Below are 20,396 nucleotides of genomic sequence, written 5' to 3'. Positions count from 1 at the left end.
TAAGGATCTAAGAGAAACAGAAAACTGTCTCCTCAGTCCCTGGGCAGAATCCAGAGTGGCAGCAAGACCCTGGATTCCCCTGCTGTGCCTACTTCCCAAGGTCAGCAGAGAAGTGTCTATGTGATTGTCCAGACACTTGGCCATGAGACAGGCATGCAGAGCTCTTCAGGCAAAGTGTGACAGGATGGCAGCAACATTATTCCAGCCCGAGAGAGTGATGGAAGTGACTTTCCCATTGCCAAGAGGATTAGGGGAGCCATAGAATGTCTCCCAAGCTTCTAGGGGAATGTAAGCCTGCACCATTCTAAACGGGCCTAGGGTTGATACAAGGAGGAAGCCCAGCAGCCTCTATCTGGACAGAGGACTCATTGGTTGGGGATGAGGACATCCCAGCAATGCCAATCAGGGTGTCAGGATAGATGCTCCCCCACCACCACCATGCCTTGGCATAAACTATGCCCCCCCCACCAGGACATACAAATTGACCAAAGTTGAAAACACAAATTGACCAAAATCAAGTCCCTACTACCTGATGGAAAGGGGGCTCATCATAGACAAACTTTTGTTATTGGGAAAAAAAATTAACATGTTTGTATTTCTTAGACACTTGGGTGCATGGTCTGAAATCTGGAGCCTCCACAGAAGCCTGGTCTTCCCAGTATCTGGTCATTCTTGGCCATCTAATCGCTACTGCCATGTCAGGATGGCAGCCCAGGGCGAGGCGGGAGATGGGTTCATCTTTACTGATTGGTTCAGAACACAGTCCAGTCACAGTCCATTTGGACTGGAAGATCATGGTTCTACCAAGCACCTACTGCATTAGTCACTCAGAGAATGTATTTAGCTGTGGGGGGGCAATGGGGAATGGGGAGTGGCTGCTAATGAGTATGGGTCTTCTTTGGGAGTAATGAAAAATTTTTTTTTTTTTTTTTTTTTTTTTTTTTTGAGACAGAGTCTCGCTCTGTCACCCAGGCTGGAGTGCAATGGCGTGATCTCAGCTCACTGCAACCTCTGCCTCCCAGGTTCAAGGGATTCTCCTGCTTCACCCTCCCAAGTAGCTGGGACTATAGGCGCGTGCCACCATGCCCAGCTAATTTTTTGTATTTTTAGGGGTTTCACTATGTTAGCCAGGATGGTCTCAATCTCCTGACCTCATGATCTGCCTGCCTCAGCTTCCCAAAGTGCTGGGATTACAGGCATGAGCCACCGCGCCCCGCTGTGATGAAAATATTCTAAAATTGATTGTGGTGACACAACTCTGAGCATGCTAAAAACCATTGACTGGTATACTTTAAGTGGTGAATTGTATGGTCCAGAAATTTTATCTGAATATTTTTAAAGCAGATATATCGTGGGTACTCTTACTGCCAGTGCTATGTTAGGCAGTGGACAAGCCACTTGAGGCCATGAGCAGGTGAGGTTAGGGGAGGAGTAAAGGACACTGTGGGCATCTCCTAATGGCCAGCTGTGTTGTACATGTTTTGGGGAAACATGGGGGTAAAGGCTGCTAATCTCCTCTGCTTCCTTCCAATTCTGACCACCTGTAGCCTTTTGGATTTGGGGAGATTAATATTAAGTGAGATGAGATGAAACTCCTGCCAATAATTTGGCAAGAAAAAAATCCACCAGACGCCTCTAAATTTTCAGTAATGGTTTCTCTGGCACGGCCAATTAATGTTAAGTGATTTTTGGAAAATGACAGGCAAGCCTGGGGAAGTACTGCTTACCAATGAGGGCACGGAGCAATTAGACAGTGCTGGTTCACAAAAGGAATTCCTTCTTCGCCTAGCCCAAGTTTCAGATCCAAGTTTCTCCTTTTAAAACCCAGCTGTCACAGTCGCTGAGGCATATTTCCAAAAGAGAGGGGGACTTTCACTGCCTCGCCTCCTAAAGACCTAGGCAGATGAGATGAACCACCCACCACCCAAGGGCCAGTAGACAGCTTCTCTCTGCTGAGTACTCAACAGGAGGCAGGAATTGCAGCCTAAGGTATATTTTACTGCCTTGGCAAAACTAGACTTTGTAGAACAAATTACAAATTATTCCTAAGCACTCTCCCCAAATCACGTTGTAACTCTTAACTAGAATCCTCTACTTTGTCCCTTAACTGATGTCTCAGTGTTCTCATCTTCATCGTAGTGGTTCTAATAAAAGTCCCTTTTTTATTGACTCTGTCTGTGCCAGACACTGTCCTAAGCACTTTCCATGGATTATCTCATTTCATCCCGATACTCTCTGAATTAGATACTATTATTAATCCCATTTCACAGACAAGAAAACTGAGGGTCAGAGAATTTAAGTCTCAAAGCTGTAAGTAAGAGCAGGATTTAAACCGGAGCAGTCTGAGACCTTCATTATCGGTATCACCTGCTTCATCATCACCACCACTACCATCAAAAAGAAAACCTTCACTGACTGGGGTACCGTTCTGAACATTGTATAATTTTGGATAAATAGACATAAAATCTACTCTCTAGTAATATAGATGTCATCCCCATTTCCCAGTTTGGAAACAGACAAGTAGGAATGAAGATCAAAGCCTCAAACCGTAAAGCAATTCTGTGGAAATGCCAGGCTTGGCTGTTTGACTCACTCCATCATTTCTGCTCATTTGGGAGGCTGCCCCTGGCTAGCGAGCCTGAGTAGCCCGGGCCACACGACACTGATTGGCCAGCCTGGCCTTTCTGAACTTCCCTCTCCCCATTTCAGGGAAAGAGGGAAAAAGGGCTTTTGTATGCATTGTGGTGATACAGAATGCCCAAAGACAGTTCTGCATACAAAAGTGCATTGTTAGAGTAATTCCTCTAACAGAAATAAGGGAGGGAATCCAATTTACTGGACAGAATTTAAGATCACTGGATGAATTCTCTCTGCAGCCAACTTCCTCCCCTCTTTAGGTGCAGAATCATAAGTGACCCCCAAAACTGATAAACCAATTTGATATCTTTAGCCAGCCATGAAATGTTCTTAGTCGACTTTTTCCTTAATCACTATGTGAAAACCTGGGTCTCAAAAAATAGCCTCCTTCCAAGGAGACTAAGCAGGCTGGAGAGAAACTGGACTAGAGAAAAGGTATCAGATTCCTGCACTGAAATCTGGTTCCTGGATTTAGAGGAGGAGTTTAATAAGGATATCAAGAAGAGGAAATGCAGATGAGGATACTACAAGTGGGCTCCATGGGGAGTCATAAAGGGTTCATTCATAAAAAGTTATGCATCCATTATGCCTGGATTTTCACACACTGCCCTGGGAAAAAATGCGATGCACAGTTTTCAGAGCAAGATGCATACTTTCACAATCCGCCCTAATCCGCTCTCCCTCCTGCCAAAGGGGCATTGACCTGCCTCCTCCCAGCAGATTTCATGGCACTGACCCCTCCCAGGGACCAGCTCGGCCGACACAATGCACTTGTTCCAAACACAAAAGTTCACTAACAACTGCATTTGGAAACATCAGAGCAGGCCAAATAGTTGGCAAAGGAGAACTGCAAATGAAGAATGACGGTTACAGGCGCTGGCACTCTACACACACACACACACACACACACACACACACACACATACACACACATTAAAAGTGGGTAAAACATGAGCCCAAAAAAACCCAAAAAAACTTAAAACAAAAAACAAAACAAAACAACAACAAAAAAACATCGCCACCACCAATAAACGGCAAAAGTCCCATTTCATTAATGAAATGTAGCCAGAGATACCAGGATTTATAATGAGAAAATTCTTGTTTCAAGTTCAAGAAAAAGGAACTCCTGGAAATCTCTCTGCCTGTGCCCATTCTCAGGAACGTGCCTTGGCCCTCTCTGGGAAACTTCAGTAACAGAGAGCTTCCTCCCCTTAAGCCTTTAAATCTATCCCATTCCAGGGAGGTGGGGGTAGAGAGTTGCCAGATTTAGCAAACGAAACGCAAGGAAGCCCAGTACATTTGAATTTCAGATAAACAACAAATAATGTATTTTATCTGGCACCCTTGGGTTCAGCAGTCACCTCTCCCCTTCACCAGGACATCAGAATTCTGGTCTGATCTCAGCCACTGGCTGTGTGGCCTTTGAGTTAGTCCACACTTGGGGAGCCTGGCTTTCTCATAAAAGTGTGGGATTCAGTGACTGTAAGGTCTCTGCCAGGTTGCGGGGTCTGTGATCCGATGTTCTCAGGAAACTCCTCCCACATAGCTCTTTTTATTATTTCATTATAGAATGACACCTGAATGTGTTCTTACAAAAGACCCTCCTTTTGGCTGCTAGAGAGCGCCATGCCTGCTCATGGTTGGCAGGAAACAGAAATCCAGGCCTGCAGCCTCCGCCCTGCCACTGGGGGGTGGACTCCACTGGTCCTGCAGTAGACGCACTCCTGTCCGTGCTTGGCATGGGGATCACTTTCTTGGCTTGTCTACCTGCACAGCTGACTACTTGACTGACTTCTCCTAGTGGTGGCAGCCTAGGACCCCTCAGTCATATGAAAGATTAATGTCTGCCAGGCAACCTTGAGTCCAGCCAACCCCTCTGTCCAGCCTCTTCTGACCTACCCCAGCCTGGGCTCCCTAGAATCTGGCATGAAGTCAGGGCTCAGTCTAGTAGTGACACCTCCTAGCTTAGCCTTGTCCCTTCTTGCCTATCTCCATCTCGGCCAACCACCCAACACCAGCTCACTCTCAGGCTCGTCAGCTGCAGCATAACAAGTTGGGCTTTCTGCTCACGTGAATATGTGCCAGGGACAAAGTCCTCACTGAGCACTTAGACTTGTCCAAACCAGAGCCCACCCTGCAGACCCCTCTACGAGTAAGGACAATACACTCTCAGCTGAGACCCTCCCATCTGGCTCCTCGTCACTTCTGCCTCTCTCTCCAGCTCCACCATGGCGGCCATTCCTGGGCTGAATGAGTCCCAGTGTCTACTCCCGAGACACTGGAGCCATCGGTCCTCTAGGCAAGGCTAACCTCCCCTGTCATCCACGAGAGATCTCTCTGGGGTGAACTAACTAACCTTTCTGGTTATACCACCTGCCCACTGTGTCTCACTTAAAGCTCCAAGCTAACTTTGCATGGGTGAGTTCATGCTGTATTCATCTCACAAAAACAATACACACTCATCATAAAAAAATTGGAAAATATAGCTAAACCAAGAACAACAGAACACATTTTAAAAAAACTCTATCACCCTGAAATTATTTATGTATATTTATAATTTTACTTGAGATTTATATTGCAGATCACAAAGTGGTGTCTTCCAGTTAATTCAGCCTGTACGCATGTTTTAAGTCATTTTGCTTTGAATAAGTTTGGACAGGATATTTGGTGTTCAGTTCACCACACCACCCCCACCCCTCCTTATTTTATTACACAAATCCCATCTCCTTCATTTACATGTTATCCTTGAAGTCATCTACATTTGCAACACCTGCATTATATATATATGTGTGTATATGTATATTTAATACAAAAATGTATTTTTTAATTAAAATGGAATCCTACTGCTTATTCTATTTTTGTCACATACTTTTTTGTGTGTAACGGTGTACCAGAACACCTTTCCATATCAGTAGTCAACTCCAACTTCACTTTTAATGGCTGGGAAGTTTTCCATTGAAAAGATGGATCATAATTTATTCAGCCAAACCCTGCTGTTGAACATTGAAATTGCTTGCAATTTTTCCTGCTTCAGTGAACATCCCTGTAGCTAGAGCTTTGCACACTTCCTTAATTAGTTCCCTAGGATGAATTCCAAAAAGTGGAATTGCTGGGTCAAAGGGTATTTGCAGTTTTAAAGGCTTTTAACATGTGTGGCCAAATGGAGTGCTCCGAGTTTTACAATGACAGAGGCCCTTGAGAGTTTCCTGTGACCGCTGTCAAGGTGGACCTTCCAGACATTAACAGCATCCCGGGGAACATCCCATCACTCCCCTCTTAACGGTGTCTAAAGTCAACTTACCCAAAAGGGGGGCTTTTCTCCAGTAACCATCCCGGACCTCCACGTAATCGTACCAGCACAGCCGGCTTTTAAACAAATCCATGGATGTGAAGTTTAAGACGATCTGCAAAGAATTACCATAAAGTGAGTTTTGGCAGCAAAGCCTGAGGAGTTTGGGAAGATATATCTTGCATACCGGTGTTCTCACGTTACCCTTTAGCATGCAGAACTCTCAGACCACAGTAGGAGTGTTGTCTCAAAAGCACGCTCACAGGAAACCTAAGGACATTAAATAATAAACCTTAAGCAGGATGGGGAGTAAACAGAAGGAGATGGGTCCTTCAGTTCTGTCTGGGGAATCACTTGAGCTTTTGAAGTCACTAGGTGGTTTACAGAAAGCAAGATGCATTAAAAAGACTGGCCAGGGCACATGGAGACTAAGGATTTGGAAGGAGGTAAGGGGTCAGCGAAGTTCAGAGATACTAGAAGATCTTATAACATCATCAATCATTCCAAAGGGTCTGGGGTTAGCCTGAGTGCATCTGAACATCTCTGTGATCAACCTCCCCTCAGCCATGACCTCACTGTCCTGAGGTGTGGTGTGTCTAAAGACCTTCCTACAGTTAGTCCATTCATTCATTCACTCCACCATTGTTTGTTGACCACCTTCTGAGTGCCAGCCTGTGCTGGCCAATTGAGATAGAAAGATCAGTAAGACAGGGTCCTCTGCCTTTGGGGAGCCCAGGGAAGGGGGGAAAGGCAGATGGGCCAAACCAATGGGAACACTATGGTATAAACACTGAAAAGAGAGGGATTGTCATGAGGAGCATCTTGGCAGCCCTGTCTGGACATCCCTGAGGTCAGGCAGCGGATGCTCCCATGGCCAAACAGGTGATTACTTAGTAGGGGGAAAGGGAGGGCTGGGTAGCCCCACGGACTGGGCCTCAGCACACGGGTGCTGTACCCATGAACTGGCTCTGGCCCCCCCGCAGCCCGCCAGCTTGGGGCTTCCCTGGCAGATGGCCCAGAGCAGAGTTCAGATTTCCCCTGGCCTTTCACCCCCATGCAAGCTCCACTAAAGCAGGTGCCTGTGGCTCCTCCCACTGTCCTGAGGCACAGTGGCTTGTCTGGCCCAGGCTCACCTTTCCTCATGCCCCACATACCTCTGCTCCACCACGTCTCCACTCTTCCTGATCTCCAGCCCTGCCCCAGCCCCTGTACCCCTGACTCTATTCGTTTTCCAACCCTGGGGGACCTTGCTCTCAGCAGTTCCTCTCTCTCCAGTGTCTCCACTCACGGCCCCTCCACTAGCCACTTCTTTATATTCAAACAGCCCCAGGGGCCCTCTAGCTCTAAGTAAACTCTCAGGCTGGAAGGCTTCCTCAAAGGTTCCCATTCCCTCCCCACCAAATCTAAAGGACTGTTATTTGTCCTTGTGTCCCATGACCCTTCTGCCCAGAGCTTATCCTTTCCAGTTTCCACCACGCTGGCCTATCTTCTCCCCACTGCTCTTGCTCCTCTGCCCTTCCCGCTCCCCACTAGGTGAGAGCACCTCCAGACAAAGCATTTCCTTTCCAGCCTCCTCCACTGTAGGTGACGCCATTGCCCCGATGGCCAAGGAGCCAAGCTTTGGTATTATCTTTCCTTCATCCTGACTGTTGATCCCTCTTATCTGTTCAGCATCCATGCTGTAGCTCTTTTTCTTTTAAGATATCCGCATCCCTCCCCTCCAACCCCATCTCGCTCCCCCTGCCTCACCCCCTCCTGGACTGCTCCCACACGATTCCTGGACTCCTCCCTGCTGTGGCCCCATTTGTTCTACACACTAGGGCTTCTAGATCAATGTTCCACTCACATCTCATGTTTACCAGACCCCTCCCAATCTTCCACTCATATATCATATTGATCAAACCCCTCAGGAAACCTCAGTGGCTCCCGTGTCCCCATCTCATGAATGAAATTCTGCTTACTTTCCACGCCCCCAGAGCCTATCCTGTGCAACCTATTTCCCAGTGTTCCCTGATAGTCCTATGTCAGAGAAACCCTCCCCAGGCCTGCTCAAGTGTCCCCCTCCTCAAGCCTGGGTCTGATTGCCCTGATGAACATGATTGATCTTTGCCTCTTTGGAATGCCCCACCCTCTGTCTTATAATGATTCTAGAGTTAGTGTCTTTAGATCTGCCTAGATCTGGATTTGCTTCTCAGTTCCATCTACTAGCTCTGGAGTCTTGGGGAAATACTTGTTCTCTAGTTTCCTCATCTGTGGCACAACACGCACATCACTGTGCTGTTGAGGGGACTGTGTGAGAAACCATATGTAGAGTGTATATTGCTATGCCTGGCACGTCATAGGCACTCGACAAATAGCAACTTAAAATACCAGGCAGGCCACACTGAGTGTACACTTAGCATACCACAACTAACACTAACCACACCTCGCAGGCTGCCCCTCTTGATTAGTGTTGAGTGCCCGTCCCTTCTCTTGGGCCCATCCCACCCAATGTTTCATCTCAGGACAAATCACATCTTCCACAAAGCCCTGTGATCTCCTAGGAAATGAAGAGTCAGTGCCAGGAAAAAACAGTTCAGTTCACCTTCTGTTATTGTGTGTGTGTGCACGCATGCGTGCATGCATGCATGTGTGTGTGCACATATGCATGTGTGTGCGCACATGTGTGTGCTTGTGTGTGCAACACTGTCACTCCTCTTTCAAACTAGACTGTGTTTTTCAACCCTACTTGCACATTAGAATCATCTTTGAAGCTTTAAAAAAAACTCTTACCAAGCAAACACCCTTCCTTCCATTAAATCAGATTCCCTGGGAGTTGGGGGAGGGGGGCCCAAAATAAACACCAAGTCTCTCAAAGACAGGGGTGTGCCTTAGATTTCTGTCCTATCCCACACCATGCTCATATTCAGGTGGTAGAGCTTGGTAACACCTGTAGGCTGGTTTGCACAATAATTCTCTAGCCTTTGCTTTTTTAAAATTACAGAAAGGAAATGTTAGTACAACTTCCTTGGTAACACATTCATGATCTGAATGAATGGGATAATTATTCAGGCTAATTACTTTAAGTATGTTAGTGAACCATAAAGACCATAGGGGAAAGAGGTGGGGAACAAGAGGTGATACTCAAATCAATCAAGTTTGCTAATTACTAGCAGCTCTAGGGAAGGCCGGGTGAAGCAGAAATGGAAATAATTGGTGCAGAAATTTCAATGATGTATATTCTCTGTCCCCAGTTAGCACTAATAATTAAGGCTTGATGAAGTTTACACAGTTCAAACATACCACACACTCTCTGCTGTGCAGGGCAATTCAATAATTTGGAAATTATCAGACCTCTTCCTCTTCCCCCTTTCTGCCTCCCTCCTGTTAGCCGCCAGCAAGCACAAGGTTTTCACATCTACCTAAGGCAGACAGGTCTGGGGTCTCAGACACAAGATGACAGCCGTACTTAATGTCTTGAATGCTTAGAGCCAAAGGAAGTATGTATACATGTGTGTGCACACATGTGCATTCATGTGTGTGTATAAATGCACGTTCAAATGTCTATCTAGCCTGGCCCCTTTGTGTAATAATATAAGATGATGGTCAAGCATTCAAGCTCTTAGAGTCCAGTTGCCTGCGTTCAAATCCCAACTCTGCAACAAACTAAGAAGCCTTGGGCAAGTCCAATTCCTTACCTGTAAATAATTATGGCAACAGCACCTATTTCACGAAGTTGATGTGAGGACTAAATTAGATGATCCACATGATATGCTAAGGATAGTATCCAGTCCACAGAAAATGCTCACAATGGTTCCTGGCCATTTGTCTCTAGTTAGCACACTATGCTTAACTTGACATTTAGATGGACATTTTTAAAAGTTATGAATTAGAAATACCTGAAGGTTGGCTGCAGGTGCCTGAAAAATTCCATCACACCCCACTGCCACCCCTAGCTGCAGGTTTTTCACTCAGCCCCTCACCCACCCACATATCCATTCAACAAATATTTATCATGTGACCAGTCTGTGCCACAGACTGTGTGGAGTGCCGGGGCCCTGGGGGTGAATGATCTCCAACCTTAAAAAGCTTAAGATTTGGAAGTGGGACAGATAAACCAGTAGTGACAATACCATGAGACATGCTACAACAGGTACGATTGTAGACAGCTCTGGGGACACTGGGGGTATCCCCTAACCTAGACCTAGGGAACAGAGTTTCTCCAAGATAGTTGTATCTAGTCTGAGACAACTTGAAGAACACTCAGATTTGTAGAGACATGTAGCAAAAAGATAAACTTTGGAGTGCAAAACCTCAGTTCTCAGTTCCTAGTTCTATATCTTACCTTGACTTTTAGCACTTTCCTTAATGTTCAAGCCTCAAATTCCTCATCCATATAATGGATACAAGAGTATGTGCCATGCAGTAGGGTTGAAAACATCCCACCCGTCGACCAGAGTGAAAGAGATCCTTGCCCTGGGTTCAGCTCTAGGGGGTCATGGAATCTTCAAGACCAAAGGAATGTGTCCACCCAGGGCTTGCCTAGCTCCTACGCCACACTCCAGGAACCCAGGAATTCCCTGTCCTCACAGCTCTGAGCCCACTGCCAGGACATGCAAGGGTCTCTTCCCTGGATCCATCTTCTTGAGTGTAGACTACATGCCTGGGCCAGTCCATCCCACTGGAGGGGCAGCCAAGGTGTGGCTGTTTGCAAAAGAGGAGTGGAAGATGCCTAGGGAAGTGGACTGGGTTGTCAACAGGGATGTTCTTTAAGCCCAAATAGTGAGACGGAGATTGGGGGGAAGAAAAGACAGCTGTGGGCTTCCCGTGTCACCATCTTCCAGAGCAGCAATCCGAGGTGTCACCGAATTCTAAATTCCAGGACATTATAATAGTGTATTTATTAAAGTTGGGGGGAACTGTGAGCTTGATTTACAACTAAGTGGATATTTAGTACATGCCAGCCTTCATTTGTATGGGTGAGACTGGTTGAGAAGTCCAGAAATAATGAACGTAGAGCAAGCAGCACCATGCCTAGCACACGGTGGGTGCTCATAACAAAACGGCTGTTATTTTTACTATTAACAATAAGAATTCCTCCCACCTCACCCAATTCAAGGAGTGCCGTCCCATTTGCCAAGGGGATTTCCCACCTACCTTTTCCCCTGGGGTGACCGAGATCCTCCAGACGCAGTGGGAGTAAGATGGGTACCCATTTGGGAAACCAGGTGCAGAAAAGTTTCCCGTTGTGTCCTGCAGGGTCTCCCCACACGCTGCGCAAGCAAAATCACAACTGTGATGTGGCATATGCACCTCTCCCCGCCCAAGCAGCTCCCACACAGGGCAGCGGAGCAAACGTACCCCTTTACCAGCCAAAGCCCTCGGAACAGGTTGGTGAGAGTGTAGCAAGTAGATTGACGCTTTCTGGCTAACAAAAGCACAAGTAGGATCTGGGAGCCAAAAAGGAATGCCCAGGAATTTCTTCTGAGGCTCTCAGGACTGAGCATGGCCTAGAGCTCATGAATCTCAGCTCTCTGGCCAGCTGTGTGGCTTGGGCAAGTTTCCTAGACTTGCTGGACCTTAGTTTTCTTATTTGTAAAATGGTCAGGACCTACCTGAGAGGGTTAGTGAAATCGTGTGCATTACATGAAATGGATCAGCTCAGTGCTTGGAACATAGTGAGTGCTTCATATATAATAGACATTATTATTGCTAATAATAATATCGGTGGCAGAGAGAACATGAAAGTGCAAGTAGGGGCCGGGCGCGGTGGCTCACACCTGTAATCTCAGCACTTTGGGAGGCCAAGGCGGGTGGATTATTTGAGGTCAGGAGTTCAAGACCAGCCTGACCAACATGGTGAAGTCCCATCTCTACTAAAAAAACAAAAATTAGTTGGGTGGTAGTGGTGTGCACCTGTAATCCCAGCTACTTGGGAGGTTGAGGCAGGAGAATCGCTTGAGCTTTGGAGGCAGAGATTGCAGTGTGCCAAGATTGCACCACTGCACTCCAGTCTGGGTGACAGAGTGAGACCCTGTCTCAAAAAAAAAAAAAAAAAGAAAGAAGAAAGAAAGTGCAAGTAGGTAAGACAAAAAGAAAAAAATGCTTTGAAACTTATTTCAGTTGTTAGTTTAAATCTTTCCTCTTCTTTTTCTGCTACTCACTTCTGCTATCAAGCAGTCAAGAAAACAAAAAAATGCAGAGGCACAGGGAGCTGGAATCTTCTATAGCAGGCTATTCTGCCCTTGAACGTTTCAGGGTTGGTTATGAGTCTAGAACCTAGTCTTTATGTATGTGAAAAGTATTTCCCCTAATTTGTCCTCACAAAAGAAGGGTACCTGTATGAATCCTTGGAAACTACAGGTTTTGCATTTCTCTAATGCCTGGGGATTCAGACTCCAAAGACAGACACTGGTTCGCTGAGACCCCCTCCTCTTATGTGGCCAACCCTAACATGTGGAGATCCAGCATCCTTAGGCATCTTTCCCTTACATGCAGTTCAACCTCTGCATGGCGACTGATTGAGCTTTCAGTTACTACTCGGAACTACTGGAAGCTCCATACTTTTTGGAGCTGCAGGAAAAGGTATGTGGAGAACCGACCATTATCAGCCTCAGGAAATCCTGGATGTTGGGGCTTCAATATCACATTACTGAACAACTGCCAGGCATCATGAGGATTACGCCTGGCAGTCAACACCCCCAAGGGTTCCATGGAAATTATTTTAGAATAATCATAAACATTCTGCAAGAACAAATACATTACTGTGTGGCTCCACGGTATTTTGCTGCAAATCATTTTGGGAAGTAAGTGGCATAAACGTTATAACGGAATAAATACAATGGCATTTCCCAGGGAATGCTGTAAGGTTTCCCGTTCAATTCAGCAAGGTTATATGATATGTGTGTCCTGCATTTCAGCCCTAACATGCCCCCAGATGACTAATAGCTGGATGGACATATTTTCTAGAGTTTCTTGAGGAAGCAAGCCCCACACAGCACTTTGCATGCCCTGGGGTCCTGTTTAGTAAGGTAATGTGACAGCCCAGATTTTCTAAGATGGTCCTCACTTCAAATACTTCATCTCATGATCAAACTCTGTGTCTGGTTTGGAAGTCTGGGAAAGGCTATTGGTAATGGAACTTCCTTCTATCCTCCTAAAACCACTGAAATGGATTCTCACCCATCAGTGGCAAAATCTCAGCTGCCATAACCAATGCTTTACGTTGAGGCTCAAGAGCTGAAAGGGGTCTAGAAGAGCTCAGACGGTGTGTGTATGATGATGATGCCAAGGGGATGGAAGACAAACGGGACAAATCCAAGGGGAAGGAACACTTCCAAATGGGCCGGGGAACAGGCATTTGCTCTAATCCCCGTGTATTGTCCCATCTTCAATGGCAGACTCCTGGCCACTGACCAGCACCTTGGATGGCCAGGAAAGCCCCAAGACCAAAGCAACAAGCTCATTAATAGCACTGAGACTCCCTCCACCTTGTAGCATTTGGGAAACATCCCCATACTCCCAAAAGCATTCTCCCTCACTCTTTGTCTTCCTGCAAAATCCTGCTTGGTTCTTGTTTTTCCAAACCCACATCCCCTAGTTCCATAGAAAGGAGAGGTGCTCTTACTGTTATGGGGCACACACTGCAGTGTGCCCCTATTTACTGTTGTTCTGTTATGCCTTCTTCCCCTTCTGGACACAAAGGCTTTGCCAGAGAAGTCTGAAGCCTCTCATGAAACTGCCTATGAACTCTAAGACCTATTATTCTCTTCACTGCCTGCCACCATGTCATCATTTCGCCTTTCTATACTGCCTAGCACCTCCTACCAGAAGGACACCAGAAATAATTAAAGCTGCCAAGGAATAGTCCCTTTAGGTCCCCCAGGTTATTTTCCCAGCACAGGGACTGTGCTTTGGAGATGCTAGGGAGGTGCTGGCAGTCCCCTCGGCTCATAGTTACCTGGGCATTTGTACAGCTTCCGGGCTTGAGCTATGTCTCCCTGACTGAGCCGCACGCGCTGGCCAATGGTTGGCCTGACGCCATTGTCATCTCGACGGGGGAGGATGGTGTCCAAGAAAACTCCTCTACAAGAAGGAAAAAAAGGGAGAGAGAAAGAAAAGTCAAGGCCATCAGTCTGTCCATGCTGAGATTTCCAGGCTTTATTCCCTTGCCCACAACCCCATCAACATTCCTGCCTCCTGGCCTGCCTGTCCCGGGCTGGCATGACTGAAGAGGTTTCCTTCGCTCGTGCTGGCATTTTCACATTCCATCTCATCAGCTGCCTACTCGCTTTCCAGTGGGAAGATGACTCTGCCAAGTGTAAAAACATGCCCTAGTGCAGTAGCCCAGGAGCTTCCTTAGGGATGTGTCCTGAGCATTTCCATGAAGCCCCGACAGGTCCAGGCCCCAGAGCCACCGTGCTGCACAACTGCAGGGAGCTCCACTCAGACAGACCACGGTGTGAGTGGCGCCCCCTGCAGCTGTGCATTAGGAAGTACTGTGCATAGTTAAGTCCTGGAGCCACCCCGGGAGAGCTTGGGAACTGGTCCAGTGTGAGACTCTCAGGGGCTGGTCAGCAAGTGCAGCTTGGTGAATGGGTGGTCAGAGTTTGGAGGCGCTGCTGGTAAGAGGGAAATCAGATGGAAAATGAGATAAAAGCAGAGAACAAGAAGTAGTGAAAAGAGCCCTGGACCAGACATTTCTACACTAGGCCTGTGTGTGCTTGGACAAGATTCTTCCCCTCTCTGAGCCTCTCTAAGCATCAGTTTACCCCACTAAACAATAAGAAATTTGCTGAGATGGTCATGGCAGTCCCTTTTATCTCTAACATTTATTCTACTCCTACTTGACTGAAATCTAAAATGATAGCTTCATTTCTAAACTAGACAAGTGGAAACCAGGTTGCCAGCTGAGCGCTGGCCCTATTGTGGGCATGGTTTACACCCCGCCTGCTCCCTTGTCTGCTGCCAGCTCTGAGCCTCCTCCTCTGCTTCCAGACCTGGGGCCTCTGCTACCAGATCTGGGGCCTCTCCTGGATGTTAGACCTGTCCTTGAATCCACGCCTCCTCCAGTCACCGCCTTGTTTTTTTTCTTCCCTTCTTAACCAAGTTTCTAGAAAGTATTGTCTCCATTCCCCGAGTACTCGACTCTCTTTCACTCCTCAGTCCAACGATGATCTGACCCCATCAGCAACCATCACCACTCGTCTGCCAGTGGACACCTTCCAATCTGTCTGCCCTCTCTCCAGCACTGGGACCTCTGATGCCCCCTCCCTCCTCACTGTCTTCTCCCTGGGTCCAGGCCACAGCTCTCTCTGAGCAGTGAGACAAGAACCACTTCTGCTTCCCCTTCAATGATGTCCCTTGGGTTTCTGCCCTCTCCCTCTGTCCTCTCTCTCCATGTTCCATCTACTCCTATGGCTTTTAACCATCATCTGCAGCCTCACAGCTAATCTTCTGTTTCCAGCCCAGGATCCTCTGCTGAGCCCCAGATGCCTCATAACACCTCCCCTGGGCTGTCCTATGGGCCTCTTATATCCAACATGCTCAAAACCAAGTTTATCACAGTTCCATTCTTCTGCTCACTCCATGATCCTTGTCTCCTGAGCCAGAATCTGAGGGCATTCTCAGTTCCTCCCTTTCCCTCACACTCTCCTACCAAACCAGGAGCCAGGTCCTGTCCACTATACCTTTTTTCCACCCCTTGAACCCATACCCTCTTCCTTGTTCCCAGACTATTGCCATAGCTCAAGTGATCAATATCCCCTTCCTGAACTCTTTCTAGTAGCTTCTTAACTGGCCTCCCTCCCTGTAGACTCAGCCACTTCTACTCTACTGCTCCCCTGCTCCCCTTGGCCACAATGCTGCAATGGAATCATCCCAAAATGCAAGGGGTGGCACGTGCCTTCTTCGCTTAGAACCCTTCACCAACTTCCAGTCACCACTCGGACTCTAGTCTGTTTGCTCACTGACTTCTGCCTTCCTCTCCAGCCTGACTCGTTAATCCCATAACCAAAATAATACTCAACAAGAATAAAGCATATGTCATTATTTTAAGCAACACTAAGCTCCTTGTAGGCCCCAAATATGTCCTCGCACATGCTATCCGCTCCCTAGGCTGCCCATGCCCTCTATTTTTTTGTCTACTTGTAAACTCCTATTCATTCTCTAAAACCCCATCAGATGTCTTTCTCTATTAAAAGACTTCCCCAAGCCTTTTCTACTCCCCCCATCGGAGTTTGTCATTCCCTGCTCTGGGTCTTAATCATTTGTGTAGTCTCTTCTTATCATACTGTATTGTCTTTTTTAAGGAGTGGTGGTATTCGTCTTCCTTGCTAAAAGTTAAGTTCCTCAAGCAGAGAGACTGGGGGTTTTATCTCTGTCCTTAGAAACTAGAGCACAGAACGCCTCAAAAAACGCTTCTTGAATTAAAGTATGTAACCAGGATAAAGCACTGTCTTTTAAAAACTTTGCAAAATAGTTATTTACATCCAAAATGGAAGTGAAAATGTACATGTCACCTAGCTATTAGCTGTGCATGCTCGCGCTCTCTCTCTTTCTCTCTCTGTCTCTTTCAAGCACTGTTTCTATTTCCCTAAATTCTGCACTACGTTGGAAAATAACTATTATCCCTGGTTCTTCCTGGTTACATCACTTTGTTATCTTTTTGTTTTTGTGTAGACTTTTCTTTTTTTTCCTAAATCAGATTTTAAGCTCACTTTCCAATCTTAGCCTGTGGGAGTCTAGATCATCTGCTGATTTCCTTTTCAGCATCTCCGTACCCAACATGTAACCCTTGACCTGTCTTTCTCTAGCTCCCATAGCCTCATCTCTGGGTCTGGACTCCTGTAGAGAAACTTTAGTGGAATCCTTGGCCTCACTCACTGACTTTACTACATTTTAAACCACAAGTGTTGACTCTGCGAAAAATCCTAAATTCAATCATCAGCTACTCCAGAAACAGTCACTTCTGCCGTAATGAAAGGTGTGTCCTTTTGTAATTATTTTCTTGGTTCCCTTGCAGATAGGAATTCTGCAGCACAAACATAAGGATCACCACAGTCTCTAAGCACCCCACGCTACCTGGCCACATCACGTAGATGACTTCTCCAGTGGGCCTGGTGCATAGAGGCCATGTCCTTGCACTTACTCATCGTTCATAGGACTTTCCGACGTGCCAGGCCCTGCACTGGGCCCTTTCCCTGCACCACCTCATTTCATCTTCATAGCACCCTAGGAGTCAGGTGCCATTATCACAAGAGCTCTCACTCTACAGGGGAGAAGACTGAGCCTGCGAGAGCTTAAGTGACTTTCCCAGGGCACAGAGCTAGTCATGGAGAGGCAGGCCTGGAGCTCACCTCTGGGAATCCTCCTCCTTCCAGCCAGTGTTTCCTGCTGCCCAAGGAACAGTAGGCCTTACGATGCATTAAATTATAGAGCTAAGAACATTGCAGACTTCAAAAACCAAAACATCAGGAACAACATTGGCTCACACTCAGACCGCTCTTTGGTGCTGGACGTCCTCCCTTGCATATCCTAAGCTGCCAGCAAGAGCTTCCAGCTCTGGAAGATGTTTACTACAAGAGCCGTCCCCTGTGTAAACCACAGCAGTGACGTTCCTTCCCTCTTTCATGTAGGACAACTCTAAGCATTGACATTCTGCTAAACTAAGACAGAGTTCAGCAGATGCCTCAGGGAATAAAACTGTCAGCGCTGAGTTCTGAAACAAAGAGGCCCCTGTACCAGAGAACTGTCTCCTCATCTCCTGGATCTTTGCCCAGCAAAACCTCCAAAGAGACTGCTCCCCACAGCCTGGGTCCAACCAAAGGGGAGGGGAGAAGAACTGCAATAAACTAGAGGGAATAAAGTTGGAAGGAGACAGCTCAATCGTAAAGAGACACAAAGATTGAGTTTCCCATCAGCAGGGTAAAGCATTTGCCCGCCTCCCCAGATCAGCATATGTTCTAAGGGCTCTATTCTGCTCTTTTACAGAATCCAACATGAGGTACAGGCCAGCTTCAGGGTCTTTGTGACCAGAAATAATGACATGGAGTTGGGTGTGGGGAAACTATTGACAAAATGCCAATAGAAAAGCCCCCAGTAAAAACCCACTCAACAAGATCGTTTTCTGAAAATCCATGTAAAAAGTTGGCAGAAAAGACAATGCAGTTATCCACCTGCAACAAAACAGATTTGCTGAAACCATTCTCAACTCTGGGGCAGAGGTGAGAGGGTAGCAGTGGCAGATTGTTAAAATAAAAAGTCACTCGTCCTAATAGCCATATCCTACTGCAACGTGAAGCTGCCATACCTCCCAGTAAGAGGTGGAGTCTATTTCTCCACTTGCTTGAGTTTGGGGCTGGCCTTGTGGCTTGCTTTTACCAACAGAATGTGGCAGAAGTAATGTCATGCAAGTTCCAGAGCTGGGGCCTTAAGAGGCTTGCAGCTTCCCCACTTGCACTCTTGGAACTCTGAGTCCCCATGCAGTGAAAAGTCTGGTCTAGCCTACTGGAGGATGAGATGCCACGTGAAGGAGAACCAAGGGGCTCCCAGAGCTAACGGAGGGACATGAGGGGATGCTGAGATTTAGATGATTTCTCCCATAGTCCTAACAACAAACTCATCAACAGGATGCTTTTGGCAGCCTTACCCAAGAGCCATGGAGCCCTTTGCAAACAGTTTCCCTTTCACTCCCAAGAGCCATATGTTTTCTGAGCAAATCTTTATGGACATGGAGACTCATGGAATGGATTATTTCCCTCTTTGCTGTGACTGCTAGGAAGCACAGGGCAGGATTTGCTGTCAACTCTAACTAAGTGTACATGACCTCACAGCATATGCTCTGAGCACTAAACTTCTTCTGGGCCTCAACTTAGCTTTCTAGCCTTATTTTTTTCCTTCTCCTTTCCCCCAGTTTTCTCACCTGTTATTTATCTTTGTTATCCCATGTGTATATTGGAAGTTACCACAGATCTTTTTGGGGGAAATAAATAAATAAACAAGCAAACAACTGGTTTTAGCAGGAGACTGAAGAGAAAGCACCAAGAGAGAAAGTATTTGTTTTCTGTGCCTCCTTTAACTCAAGGGTAGAAAGACCTACAAAACTGGGACAAGTAGGGAAAAACTTCTGCACACAAAGCACTTACAGGGTCTAGAAGCAAGGACAATACTGAAAATCTTTCATGTCTGCTAGGCACAGCACATCAGAACAGCTCATCAAAACAGACCCTGCCCATGGCAGCCATAAATAAACGGCCCAGCCCTACTTGAATACAGCAGCTTCCATCATCTGTGACCTGCGGGTGGGAACCTGGGTCCTTGCTCTCACTCCAGTCCTCAGTTACCTGTGCATCTGAGAGCCGGCTGGAGCCTCATTGTCTTCACCTCTAAAATGAATCGATGATTTACAGCCCTCCCAGCCCTGACACTGCCTAGTTTCCAATAAACCAAACCCCTACTAGGAGAACTGGTGAGCACCACCATGCTTCTACAAAAGACTCCCCCCACCCACTGGAAATTTGACACAGAGCCTCTAAGTTATTATCCCAGCCAACCTCTCGATAATTTCCCTTTCCAGTTTGCTGCTTGTGACATTAGGGCATGATGGAATGTCAGCTTCACAATGGGATTCAATCTTATTAACGGGAACCTGATTAGATTATATTTCACTGCAGCCCAGAGGCCACTGTGTTTCAAGGACAGACAGGCCAGCCGTGCTAGAAGCATGCAGAGACCCACTCTCCGCAGACCTCCAGGAATCCGACCCAAGCCTGCGGCAGGCACAGTGAAACACAGATGAGGCATAAGCATAGATTCCGACCTTGAGAAGGTGTTCCGGGCGTAGTGCATGATGCTGTCAAAGTCGTATGTCTCTCCCAGAGAGCTCACTTCCCCAGCTTCCATTTTTAAGAAATTATACTCCTGACCTGTGACACAACACTGTGTTAAGGCCTTGGAAAACCAAGTCAGGCACCTGAAAGGAGGCAGAGGAAGCAGAAGGAGGGCCCATAGCAACTTCCCAGGGCTCTCTTGGCCCAATCAGTCAAATAACAGGGCTTGTAGTGGTTCTTGTTGTTTTGAATAATTAGAAATTTGAAACTTCCAGCAAGCCCTGTGTTCTCCCAACTCCACCACCCGAGACCTATCCCCAAATGCCACTCAAACCTCTTAAAGTAAGTTTGCAGACAGATTAGTTATCAACTCACTTGCCCCCGCAAAAAAATAAAAAATAAAAATAAAAAGCTCTGGGCCAGGTGCCGTGGCTCACGCCTGTAATCCCAGCACTTTGGGAGGCTGAGGTGGGTGGATCACCTGAGGTCAGGTGTTCGAGACCAGCCTGGCCAACATAGCGAAATCCCGTCTCTACTAAAAGTACAAAAATTAGCTAGGCATGGTGGCAGGCACCTGTAATCCCAGCTACTCAGGAGGCTGAGGCAGGAGAATCGTTTGAACCTGGGAGGTGGAAGTTGCAGTGAGCCAAGATCACACCACT

At 46.9% G+C, this 20,396-nt stretch overlaps 1 protein-coding gene across 2 annotated transcripts in view; it reads right to left on the bottom strand.

Annotated features, from left to right (window-relative positions):
- Positions 1–20,396, bottom strand: part of LOC105478457 (tolloid like 2) — a 152,320-nt gene that overhangs the window by 33,964 nt on the left and 97,960 nt on the right. For both annotated transcript variants that reach the window (XM_011735792.3, XM_071069372.1), the window contains 4 exons: positions 19,725–19,830; positions 13,866–13,990; positions 11,063–11,178; positions 5,939–6,041 (listed from right to left, as the gene is read on the bottom strand). In XM_011735792.3, coding sequence (XP_011734094.1) covers positions 5,939–6,041; positions 11,063–11,178; positions 13,866–13,990; positions 19,725–19,830 — 450 coding nt within the window. The remainder of the gene's footprint in view (positions 1–5,938; positions 6,042–11,062; positions 11,179–13,865; positions 13,991–19,724; positions 19,831–20,396) is intronic.

This window comes from Macaca nemestrina, chromosome 9 (genome assembly GCF_043159975.1).
Source record: "Macaca nemestrina isolate mMacNem1 chromosome 9, mMacNem.hap1, whole genome shotgun sequence".
Taxonomy (NCBI): domain Eukaryota; kingdom Metazoa; phylum Chordata; class Mammalia; order Primates; family Cercopithecidae; genus Macaca; species Macaca nemestrina.
Note: the sequence above shows the minus strand (reverse complement) of the source record. Positions and strands in the feature narration are given on the sequence as shown.